This window comes from Colossoma macropomum, unplaced genomic scaffold, assembly GCF_904425465.1.
Source record: "Colossoma macropomum unplaced genomic scaffold, Colossoma_macropomum, whole genome shotgun sequence".
Taxonomy (NCBI): Eukaryota; Metazoa; Chordata; class Actinopteri; order Characiformes; family Serrasalmidae; genus Colossoma; species Colossoma macropomum.
Window position 1 is genome coordinate 16,188,756 of NW_023494786.1, and position 12,629 is coordinate 16,201,384.

Here is a 12,629-nt window from a genome sequence, read left to right on the forward strand (position 1 = left end):
ACTCTTACAGATACCCACATTTCAAAAGCGATCAAAAGGCATATCCCTAAAAAGGAGAAGGATGGTGGTATGTGTGTTTATGAACTGACCGTTGTTTAGTAGGGGAATGAGGAGAAGTGGGAATCCAGGGCACAGAGACCTCTTTCTGTGGTAATTGACTTTCTCTAAGCCTGGACGAAACAGTGGGCTGCTGGAAGCCAGCATCTCGAACATGAGTGCCCTGCTGTGGTAAAAAAAAGATCAGTCTCTACTTTAAGCACGTCTAGACAATGCATGATACTCCAGCCCTCTTATCTTTCTACTGAAATTTACTTAATAATATTCAAATAACAAGGGCTGATTTATCGTTATCCAATACATTTTAAGTTTCATCTCCGTTACTAATATTGTCTTGCTTATTCTGAATACCAGCATTTCTCTTCTAAAAGATTAAAGGACTAGAGTAAAAGAGCTTTAGTGATGTTGATTAGCAGTCTTACCTTGCTCTTGTCTCGATAGGCTGCGCCAGTGGCTGGGTTGGGGGTGTGTAGCTCTGGCCTGCTCTTACTCTCCTGTTCTCTTTGTTCCCTTTGCTGCATCAGGCTCTGGATACCAGCCTTCAAAACTTCACTGCGTTCCTGCTTCAAGAACTGGGCTGCTCTCTGGGGCTGCCCTGCCACTCTTTTGCCTAACCACACAAGCCAAAACAACCTAAGATCAGTCCTTTTCACTTTAGTAAAACTGGCCTGAGCTTCCCATATGAACATTAATCAGCAGGTTGCCAGATCAAACAGGACAAGTTCTTTAATTATTAGCTGAGAGGCTCTCAAAGATATTCACTTAAAGAGATCACAGCTCACCAGTCAAGGTCTTCTTTGGAGCTACCGACTTCCTCGACCCTCGATGAGCTTTGGCAGCCAGGGCCCAAGGAACACGAGGAGGGGACATGCTATGAGCTCTGGTTTTGAGTGACCTCTGTCTTGCGGGAGATGCACTCCGCATTCGTGGCTCCCTATCCTCGGGACCTGTCTGCTTACTCAGAGCTGTGTCCAGGATCTAAGTGTTAAAAGTAAAAAAAGGCAACAAAGTCACAACAGCAGGCTTCTTGCTAAACTAAGACAAAAAAAGCTTTGTCTTCACCCTGATCTCATCTGGTGGTCTGTTGTGTCATCTGGGGGGCAAATCAAGGAACAAACAATGCCTACAGGTCTATATAACTACAAATAATCATTATTCTATAATTGATTAACCTATTGAGCGTGACTCAATTAATCGACTAATTTAACTGTTTTGACTCCCCTTTGCTGCAACTATCATTTAAGTTCCATCTGACATGCAAGTTCTTCTTTTATGGTGCAAAGAATCAACAGAAGCCACATCACCCCAAAACATCCCGTAGTGCAATCTGTTAGTATGACAGCAAGCACCACATGAACTTTATGGAGCATTATAGAGTGCTTATGTTTTTAAGTTAGCAGGGAGCCAACAACAAAAATTCATGTTGACATTTTTTCCACAACTTTGTCAATGAAATGTTGCAGCCCTACATAACAGTTAACCGATTACCAGCACACCGGCTGCACTTTCTCTATAGGCACAAACATCTTAATCTTACAGACTTCATACAGTTTGATTTTCGAAAAAACGGCAATGCACATTAAGGTCTCCTATTACCTCTAACTTCTGCAGGATGTCCAAGGTGGTCTCCGGTACAGCTGAGCCCTGGCCCACCTCCATCTTGGCAGAGCAGAGAGAGAGCTGCCGGATGAGCTGACCCAGCTCTTTGCACTGGGCAGGCAATCTGCTCTCTGTAGGGTCTGACAGCTGGTTGATGAACACCTGCATGGCTCGGACAGCCCCTCGATGAGCCGCTGCCAGCCGATCCACTGCCCTTGACTGAGAGGACACCAATAAAACAAGCCAATCCACACTGCATGTGACGTTTACACCACTTCTGTTGCACATCAAAGGTTAAAGACAGAACTTGCTCTTCTTAATGCTGAATACTACAGATGTGGCAAGTGACTCACAGTGTCACACAACTGTGCACAAACAGATCTGAACTGAGGTAATTGGTTTCCTCATAAAGCACGTTACTTGAATCCAAAAAAATCTAAGGGAAAAACTGAGTATGGGTATTTCATAGCCATCAAACAAACAGAATAAAAACGTAAATTCAACTTTGAAGGCTGTTAGATCTATTGCCACTGCTTATGACTAGAGGTGCAACAATATATCGTGACAATGTGATATCACAATATCACAATGCAGACAAATTTTGTTAACAAAAAATTGTTCGAATCGAATTGAATCGTGAGCTCAGTGTATCATTTCACCCATATTTATGACATTTTTATTAAAAGAAAAAAAATAATCCACCACACTAGACCAGATGTGTACTACATTAAACCTTGCATTTTCAGCAAGCTGTGAGGTGATTTTAGATCTGTTATTCAAAAAATGCATCATCAGAGGTGCAATTCTCGTCTGTACAACTACTACCATATAGCCCACTTACCTTTTTGGTATGTCTTGCACTCTGAGACCGCAGCTTGTCTATATCCTCCTGAATTTCTTTCACCTGTATGTGAATTAACATAAATATACAGCTGTAAGCAAAAGTCTGAACACCTTGGTACTATAACATGTTTTTCAAAGTGAAAATAAGTTAACACACCATCTATAGAGAGAATAAGGCACAATTTATATTTATTTGTCGAGTTTGACATAACGTGTCAATAATGTGCTACATTCAGCTGATTACAGTAATTGTGTTAAAATGTGCAGAATTGTGTAATTTCTATTATTTACTTGTAAAGCTTGTAAAACCATGTTGTGCTTCAAATAAATCTGTTATTGAAAATATTACTTTCAAGCATTAAAACAAACTATCACGATACAATACATACTACCACAATACATGATGTTTTCATAATACACAAATATATTTTATATATATATAAAAATATAACTGGATGAAATGGAGGAAAAAAACCTTTGTAACAGGCTCAACTCCAATCAGCTACTTGTTACAACATCATGACCATTTACATTATAATGAATTATTATTTATACTAGTTGTTGTTGTTTAGGTTTTCTAAAATTTGTCTAAATCTGTCTTTTTAGGATACACACAGTTCAGTGTTCTAGAAGTACTGATGACACCATGCTCCACTCAGAACAGTGTGCACACTCCCAAGTTGGATGCTTCACTGAAAAACCTCCATGCAATTTAACCTGAGCTGATAAGAAGGTAAAGCTCCATATAAAGACCTGCTGCTGTAACACATAGATGATCCGCGCAGAGCGGGCAGCCTGCTCCTGCCGACGGATTTCCATCCTCCGCTTCTCATCCGGCTCCACAGTTTCTGCCATTTGCCCTACAGAACAACAACATGCTCATGCAGTCACAGAGCATCTTATTTTGTAACCATTCTGATTCTTTAGAATGTGAATAAAGAGAGCTGATGATATCTGGCTGTACCTTTATTTGCCAGCTGTTCTATCCTTTGGATGTATGTGGCCAGCTCCTTCTGCAGCTTGTGGATCTCCCTGCTGAGCAGTGGATCACCTCTGCTATCTTTTAAGCCAGGGTCCCTGGTAGGAGGAGACTGACCTTCAGGCACAGTGGTCACAGAAAACCTCTGAGGAGTGTATACAAGCACCTGTGAGCAGGACTTTGTCTGCCTCTTTGGACTGCTTGTCCTCTGCTTTCCTTTAGGAGAAGAGTCATTCTAAATTTGGATCAAAAATAACAAAGACAAGTTAACATTTCTTCGACAATATTGCTATTTGATGACAAAATACTGATTTACATGTTTTGACTCACTAGCACATGCCAGTTGGCTGTGTTATTCTGGATTTCTGGACTTGGAGACCTATCCACAGATAAATGGCTATTTATGGACTCTTGCCGCTTTCTGTGCAAGTCTCTCTTAGCTAGTCTCACAGCAGCCTGCAGTCGGTCCTCAGAGAGTACTGAAAGACGTAAGGAGCTGCTACAGCTCTCTCCATCATCCTGCCTTTCTCTATGAGGTATGAGCTTCTCGATCACAATAGGAGCCGGAGGTCCCGCTCGGGTGGCCCGGTTGAGTACACTGCCTGGCATGGCCAGATTAAACAAAAGCTGTGGACAGAAGTCGAAGAAAGGGAAAAGGAAAGAACGAGAGAGAGAGATGTTAAACTTTTCAGCATTATAGACATGACCTCTACAACCTCTTTTGTCAAGAATTTCAGATAGACCAGGGGTGAGGAACTGACAGGTGGAGTACAGCACAGTTTGATGTTTTCCTTCCTCTAACATATCAGCTTATATGGCAATTAACTGATGAGTTGAATCAGAATTGTCTGAGCAGGACAATCACTATCCCTGAGTTAGACACTGAACAAAAAAGAGATTTAGTCGCATACAAACCTAGTTGTAGGATTTGTGTTTTCACTACTAGGCCTACTACTTAATAACAAACCACCTTAAGTTTCAGAAGTATTCTTTGTTTATTTAGTAACTACAGTGAGCTTTTTAGTGAGCTAATCACTTGGTTAAATTGGTAGTCATTTGGTATCCTTAACCATATACACCCAAATTACTTTTGTTTAAAGGACACATATCATACAAAACCAAATGTTCCTCCATTTTTACATAAAATAGTTTGATATAGTATGTACACACTGTTAAGGCTTCTACAAATAATGTTCAGCAATCCATACAGCCCTTAATTGGAAATTAAACTGTAAAAACAAACTGCACACTGTTCAAAAGACTCTTTTTGCAGCACACATGACCAGTGGGCGTTTAAGCACAAGTCTGCGATCAACCTCACCTGCGTTTGAGGTCCAGAGCTCCGGCTCACACTGTGTTTGGTAACCCAGTCACCGCTGTTCGCGTACTTACTCAGCTCAGCAGCCGACATCGGGGATCCTTTCTGATTGTGTCTGATCATCGATACATTCTTCATCTAACGTTAGCTTTTTATATGCACATTTAAATCAACCTGCGAGGCATCAAGCTCAGCTGACGAGGGCTAGTTGCCTACTTAGCTAACCTAAGCTACAGTCTCCATTTGTCAAAAATAAAGCTACGTTATCTAAGCTAGTTAACTGTATATAATAAACCACAAACATTCTGCTAAGCTAATTAGCTAAACAAACCGATTGCTACCGTAAATATCTATGCCGAGCGGGCTGTCTAAGACATATAAACCAGTTCATAAGAAGAAGTCATAATAAAAACAAGAGGTTTTATGTGTCTCTGCCCTACCAGTCAGATAGTTCCTATTAAGTGGTAAATATGAAGCTAAAAAGCAGCTTCATTTATGGAGAAAGTTTCTAACAGTTTAAAACAGCGCCATGACAACAACAGCCCTTCTTCTTCTTGATTGCTTTAGTCAGCTGGTAAATCCGATACCGCCACCTACCGTTCGCTGCATGTTCGCTACATATTTATTACTGCATCGTATATAAGAATAAGCAGTTGCAAACATGGCGTCTGCTCCAAAAGTGCTCTTTTATTTAGCATAAAAATATAAAAAATATATAAAATATATGCTCTCCCAACGGAGGAGGTTACCAAAAACCATCCCTCATCACGGACTCCCCATAACACACAGAATACAAGCACACACAACTCACCCAACAAACAATCAACAATAAACAATACAACAACAACACAGTCCGTTTTGCAGGGGGGAGGGGCTACGGCACAGACTTTGCATACCGCGTCCCTAAAGTCTCTCTCTCTCTCTCTCTCTCTCTCTCTCTCTCTCTATATATATATATATATATATATATATATATATATATATATAAACAGAAGAGCAGCTGTTGTCAGTCATCTGGGGAACAGCTGCTGTTCTCTTCTGCTCCTTCACAGGACGTGACTGATCATCAGACTGTCCATCCAAGAACTGTCCATCCATATTTATACAGGATATTATACTAGGGCTGTGGTGCATAAACTCCTCATTTCAAACCCAAATATAAACACATTTAAGAGTTCAGTGATGCAAAAACCACAAGCCCTGGTCTACAGAAATGAAAAAAGTGATGTAGTCAGATGAGTCATCCTTTACCCTGTTCTCCACAAGTGGGAGAGTGCATATGTGGTGTTGACCAAGGGAACAGTACAGGCCTGAATGCTTGACCCCTACAGTGAGAGGGACTGGAAGCTCTGTTATACTATGGGGGACATTTGTCAGCAAGGCTTGTGTCCTCTTAGAAGGAAAGGTTGCTGCAAATCAACACAAAGTTATTTTGACTGATCACCTTTATTTTATGATGAACCATTTCCAACCTGGTGGGAGAGGTGTCTATCTATCAAAATCTATGCCAAGGCACATTAAAGCTGACTTTGTGCTGGATTTTCCTTTAATTTGTCACTCATTTGTATTTTTAACAAAGGGCTCTTTTGGGTTTTAAATTTTATCCCATTACCATTCTTAGATGTAATATTTTAATGGTATTAAACATGTTTAAATATAAAATGTATCACTTTTTAGAAATGCATTATAAAGTCATTCTTATTTTTGGTGTTATTACCAGTCCACAGTTCAACTTTCCCAAAAGATAGCTCTCTTGGGGATCAAGTCTTTTTATATTTCTGTAGTACGGAACTATCTATAATTACTCTTAATATAAAGATAAAATTGGACGGGCTTATTCCATAATTAAGTGAGAACAGTGTGTTATTTCGAATGACTTTGACAGTACATGCATCGCTGAACTGATTAGATGGTAGCAATTCTAATACAAGATGTAGATCCACTTGTCCTGACATAAACTAAGTCTATTAAAGATGTTCAGTCTTTGACAGTGTAATTTATTTTGTGTGTGTCCAGGAAACAAAGAGGTTAACTCTATCCTCTAATGTGATAAGAGCTCAAAGTGAATTGCATTGCTCCGTGGATGAGTGATGAGTCTGTGGCGAGGGAGATTAGGCATTTCACCCTCCAGTGCATCAAGCTACTGCTCACTCTCCTTCACATGAGATGATTAAGATGGAGACCACATTAGGGCCTGTCAGGTAATACGTCACTGTAGCAAAACGGATAACTTCAATGAAGCAGTGCTAAAGAAAGAAGGGCGCGCTCTTCATGGAGAAAAGGGGGGAAAGTAGAGCACATGGAATGTGGGACAAGTGGAAAGGACAAACAATGAGAGCAGACAAATGCACAATGGACAATATTGAGCCGTTGATGGAGAGAGGAAGTTGGATAGAGAGATAGAAAGCAATATGCCTTAGGGCCTCTGCCATCAATCAAACTGTTATTAGGCACGGGGACAGTGCTTCAGCCTAGACAGACTCAACCTGCCTCGCATGAGTGTACACGTAGGATCTCTGTTTTCTTGCTTGCTCTTGGTTATTTTGGATGATGACGCATATGAATGTACAGGAATGCCACCTTGTTCAGCGCTCTGGTGTTGGAATCTTTCTGCAGGCTATGAGGGAGGGAAAAGTCCAGCTGGCGCATTTCATCCTGGGGGATGCAGCAGCAAACGCATCGTTGGACAGCAAGGGAGCAGCCAGCCGAACTCTTTTGATGTGTGCTTCCATGTTACCACACGCCAGTGAGCGAGCTTGCTTCATGCAGCTGCTGCTGAGTCGCGGGGTGGATGTTCAGAGACAAGATGCTGCAGGCCGGACTGCCTTGAGCCTGGCCAGCGAACATGGCTACCTGGATGCCATCACCCTCCTAGTGTTCCATGGCGCTCACCCAGGCACTCCAGACAACAAGGGAAGATCACCATTGGACTACGCTGTTGCGGGTCACCATGATGATGTGGCTAAATTTCTATCAAATGAGTTAAAAAGACAAGATGGTGATGGGAAACTGGACATGCAAACAGGAATTGGTGGTCAGAAGAATATAAGTTTCTCTGATAGGTCAGTTTCTGGCGAGATTTCCCAAGGCCCAAGTCAATCACTATGTAGAAGAACAGTAAATGAGCAGCTCCTAATTGACCATGTCATTTGCAACCCTTATGCACTTGAAGAGGAGAAAAGCCTTAATCAATATGATTACAGGATACACAGCAGCTCCGGAAACACTGTTCCTGCGCTTTGTGAGATCATCGAAAACCCAGACTTCCTCAGCCCTGCAGAGAAACCAGCACCTTGCCAAACAGGACAATTTCTAACCTTGGTAAACTCCAAAAGTGGATTTCTTTCAGCATGGATGAGGAGAAGCTCAAAATGTCCCTCAAACAGCCTATCCACTGAACAAGTCATTAACAAACCTTCTGGCAGCTTCTCAAAACGGATGGCCTCCAAGATGACTCAAAGCATAACCACCAGCTCCTTGAGAGAGTCCCAGACCAATCTTCTAATCCTAGAAGGTGAGGTCATGGACTCTAGCATAAACAAGACCTCCTACCACTTATCAGAAAAGAAGTTACAAAACACTCTCACAGATACAGTGCTGCAAAACCGTTATTTCCTGGAGGAGAGCTCCCACTGGGTGGAGACAACAGAGGGATTTCTCCAGAACTGTTATCGGAAATGGGTTAGAGAAAAGCTCTATCCTGACCACATTACAAGAAACAGACTGCCTAAAGATAAGTATCTTTGCAGAACGCGCAATACTGTTCAGCTCCCGTCTCAGTCAGAGCAGAATAATACTCACACCAGATCAGGCTGTAATGTGTTTAGGGCACTCCGAAGACGTACAAATCCAGAGCTGAGATTTCTCCACATGGGCCAGATGGATCCAGAGCAGGAGGCACTAGTGAATGAGGAACATATTTACTCCAGTGAGTTTTTGGAGTGAATGCTTAACTAGACAATGTTATAAAGACAAGTATCTACAGTGTATCTGTCCTAGAGACCCAGATCTAGAAATTCACATCATTAGATAGACAGAAGGGCCTTTGTACTAAACCTGCCTAGTAAGTATGGATTTTTTGATGTTAATTTATACTGAGACAATGGAAGATGGTTGTGAGTAGGGCTACACAATATGGACATGATACTACTATTGCAATTATATAACTTATAGCGATTGCAGTATGCTGTGCAATTTATTAAAAACACAATATGACTTAAATCCTGACCTTTGTTCTTTTTAAATAATTGCCCTTTTGTTGAATTACACAAATATCTCTATTCATTCAAACGCCTACAATAATACTCACCTAGGACTGAAAATGGCCACAGCACACAATAAAAAATTTAATTTGTGATTGCAGCCTTCTGCAATGTCAGTATAAAGGATAATATTCCAATAGCAATTAACAATCAGAAGTGGGTAGTTGTTATAAGAAAGTAAAAATCCTCTGAAGGTCTTGCTGATTTACTTCACATTTGCAGGAGGTGGCAGGGTGTAGGCTGAGGAGGCTTTGTTTAATTTATTTAGTCATTTATTTAGTCATATATATTCTAAGATCAATTATTCATCTAATCTTTGAGCCACTCTTGTGATCTGATGCCCCCCAGCCTTTAGCCCCACTGGCTCAGTCAGTGGTTCATCAGTGTTGGGGGGCCAAAGTGAAATGCACGCATGTTGTGTATTTCCTATTTTGTATTTTGAAAATGTAAATAATTAAAAGCCCCTGAACACCAAAAATGTGCAGAAGTATAACTGTGTAGGAAAATAACAGGATACTATGCATCAAGTGAGAATTAATAATTTTATTTTTTTACATTACATTTTTTCCAGTGCTGTTCAAAGTGGTGGACTGAAGTTTTTTTAAATATGTTTTATAATACACCATATCACGTTAATAAAATACTTAAAAATACAATTTTAATACAAATATATAAAATAATTATAAGAATTCAATTTACTTTAGTTTTATATAGTATAAAAATATGTTTTTGGGTGAGGGGTGGGGTTAGGGTAACTTTCTGGTGGGCCCAATGAAACGTCCTCACAGGCTGACTTTGGCCCGTGGGCCTCACTTTCAGTACTGTTGGTGACGCGTCCCCTAATTGCTGAGGTCAGTTGGCCACCATCAGACCTTGTTGTTTTTTTCAGTTGAATGTCACCTGGCTGAAAGATGAACTCCTGAGAATCATGCATCCAACCAACTAATTAAAGCAAACTAATATTGTCTGGAAAAATCAGAAAATAAAATGTTCATTAACATAAGTAAAAGTATCTGTTTTGTTGTCTGTTGTCCAAAAAGGGACAAATTTATGAAGGTATCCGACACGTTCAAATGACTACATGTGAAATTGCAGCTAAAGATCAATCTAACATGCAGATTTATAGATCATTTACTGGCTCTCTGTTAAAGAAATAATAAAGGCAAAGAAGCTTCATTCAAAACAGGGTTTTTCCATTCCAGTCCTGGAAGGTTGGTTTCCATGCTCAAACACACTTAATAAAAATGGCAATTAACAGATGATTTGAATCATGTGTTAGCCCGAGTAGGAAAATAAACTGTACTAGTCTGTGATCCTCTAGAACTGGAAATGAAGAACTGTGCTTTTGAAAATCAGGCTTGAGAAACCTTTACAAAACTGCACTCTATTGGTGTCTTCTTTTCTCGAGTGTTTAAGGTTATGGTTGCTTAAATCAACACGTTTTTACCAAACATAGACTAATAATAATAATAATGATAATAATAATGATTCTTAAACAAACTTGATTCAAAAATGTTTAATATTTAACATTCGGTTCCAATGGCTTTCTCTGAAGGCAAAACATTACTTTTGAATTTAAAATATTGTACTCCTGTCCTGTGGTTCTGCCTGCCAACATGCAAGATGTAGGCCTACGGCTGGGCCTATACTTAATATTACATGACATTAATCCAACATATAAAACATCTTTCTTTTGGTCAGGATTCCAGTGCAGATTTGACCATTTTACCATTATAAGCAATTAAAAAGCTATGTTTATGGCTTACAACTCAGCATTATTTTTACAGAGAACAGACTAATGGCATCGCAACACAACAGCTGGAAACATGAACAGCGAGGGAGAACAAATGTGTCTTGACAACTTTCAGCACAATTTAATTATTAAGTGAGTGAAGAGCCACAGTGCCTCCCCAGATTCAGCTTTCTTCCTTTGGGCCAAGCGGCCCCACACAGACCTTAAAATGAGGAGTGACAGACGCACTGAAAATAAGAGGTTGTGTGACAAAAGCGGGGTAGACTGTCAGCACTCGTCTGTGAAAGGCAGAGATGACCTATGGGCAGTGTCCGTGGAACAAGACAACAGCAGTCTGTAATTAAGTTTAACACAAACCCAGCTTGTGCAGATGTGGTTCTCTCATCTAGCCATAGCAGCTGTCATTTTTCACCATGTATATCGTCACTGTCGGGACAAAACCTTGCTTCTGCGTTTTTGTAGGTTTTTTTTTTTTCATAATTTCAAAACACCAGCTTTACATTGTGTGAACAGTGCATAGTGATTAATTCAACATAAATGGTCCAATAAAAAATAATAAATTCAAATGAACGGTTTCATTATTCGGAAATACATTTTATTACATTAACTTCTTTTCTTCTACTGTAAAGTTACTATTTAGAAGATTTTGGCCTGACAGTGACTATATGTTTACTTCAGAATAGTACAGCTTGCAAAAACTAGATTACTATAGCCAACAGGAATACATATACACTAAACATTGTGACATTTTAACACAATAAATGACCAATTTATGTGTAGAAACAAAACAAAACAAAAAAAAACAAAGCTAGTAAACAACATAATACATAAATAAATACAAAAATTACAGTAACAGTGTATTATTTGAAAGAAATATTTAACAATGCGACATTACACATTGAGAACAGGAATAACTTTAGATGGACTATTCTTGTTTTGTCACTCTCACACAAGAAGGGAAAATCGAGTCATGGAAAGGGCATTTCATTCACTGATCATAATGGTGAAAACACAATACATACGCTTACATAGACAGTCATCGACTCAGTGCTACGTGAAAACTTCACATTACGTAGACATTTACAGCTCTATTACATGGTATGATGTTGGGAGACAATGCACTGAATGTGTGCACAGCAAACAATTGTGCAAAAAATGAGCAATAAATTGTGCATAGAGGTTAAGTCTTAATTATGTGTAAGTTAATAACTCAGAAATATACTTCAGGTTTACAGTTACCATTACATCTAAAAGCTCTAAAACCAAATGCATAGGCTGTAACTCATAGCCACACGATTGTTATTGCTAAGTGAATTGTAAGGCGCTCACCAAAACACTAAAAAAACACATTGTTATTTTTTTTTTGCTAATATAATTACCTCCAGGGTCCCACTGACACTGTAGGTCAAAGGAGGTGAAGTGGAAAGAAATATTCATTGGAAATGCATGCCAGTTTCACATCCCCGGAGAAAACATAAGCAACGAGATCTCCACAAGCCCCTGAACGGCCAAAGAAGAAGAGTCCCTGCACGGTAAATTGGTTGGGTGTCCAGCGGCTGGGATGTCCTCTAGCCCTTGGAGCAATTGGGTGCCGAGCTGGTGTTGTTGGAAGAAGATGAGTCTCCTGGTCTCCAGAAGATAACATAGTAAATAGCCAAGACGAAGGCAGCAATGGAAACGCAGAGGAAGTAAGCGATGCCCATGGCCACTTTCACCCAGATTTTGGTGGCCGAGTTGGCCTGCTTTATCCACTGGTCCCCCGGATAACTCGGTCTTCGGTCCGGACCCCCGTTTATCCTTCCAGTCGCGCCTGCTTTG

At 40.1% G+C, this 12,629-nt stretch overlaps 1 protein-coding gene across 6 annotated transcripts in view; it reads right to left on the reverse strand.

Moving 5' to 3' along the window:
• kiaa0753 (KIAA0753 ortholog) overlaps window positions 1–5,328 on the reverse strand; it is a 31,766-nt gene extending 26,438 nt beyond the window's left edge. For 4 of the 6 annotated variants that reach the window (XR_005006583.1, XM_036562183.1, XM_036562189.1 and 1 more), the window contains exons 1-9: window positions 4,800–5,328; window positions 3,809–4,105; window positions 3,464–3,713; window positions 3,253–3,359; window positions 2,498–2,560; window positions 1,654–1,875; window positions 840–1,035; window positions 480–667; window positions 90–223 (exon numbers count right to left, since the gene is read on the reverse strand). Coding sequence is in view for 5 of the 6 variants with exons in the window: in XM_036562183.1 (XP_036418076.1) it covers window positions 90–223; window positions 480–667; window positions 840–1,035; window positions 1,654–1,875; window positions 2,498–2,560; window positions 3,253–3,359; window positions 3,464–3,713; window positions 3,809–4,105; window positions 4,800–4,934 (1,592 nt within the window). In the remaining variant the exon portion in view is untranslated. The remainder of the gene's footprint in view (window positions 1–89; window positions 224–479; window positions 668–839; window positions 1,036–1,653; window positions 1,876–2,497; window positions 2,561–3,252; window positions 3,360–3,463; window positions 3,714–3,808; window positions 4,106–4,799) is intronic. The other 2 variants (XM_036562204.1, XM_036562195.1) reach the window with 1 other exon arrangement.
• Window positions 5,329–12,629: the final 7,301 nt, after the last annotated feature.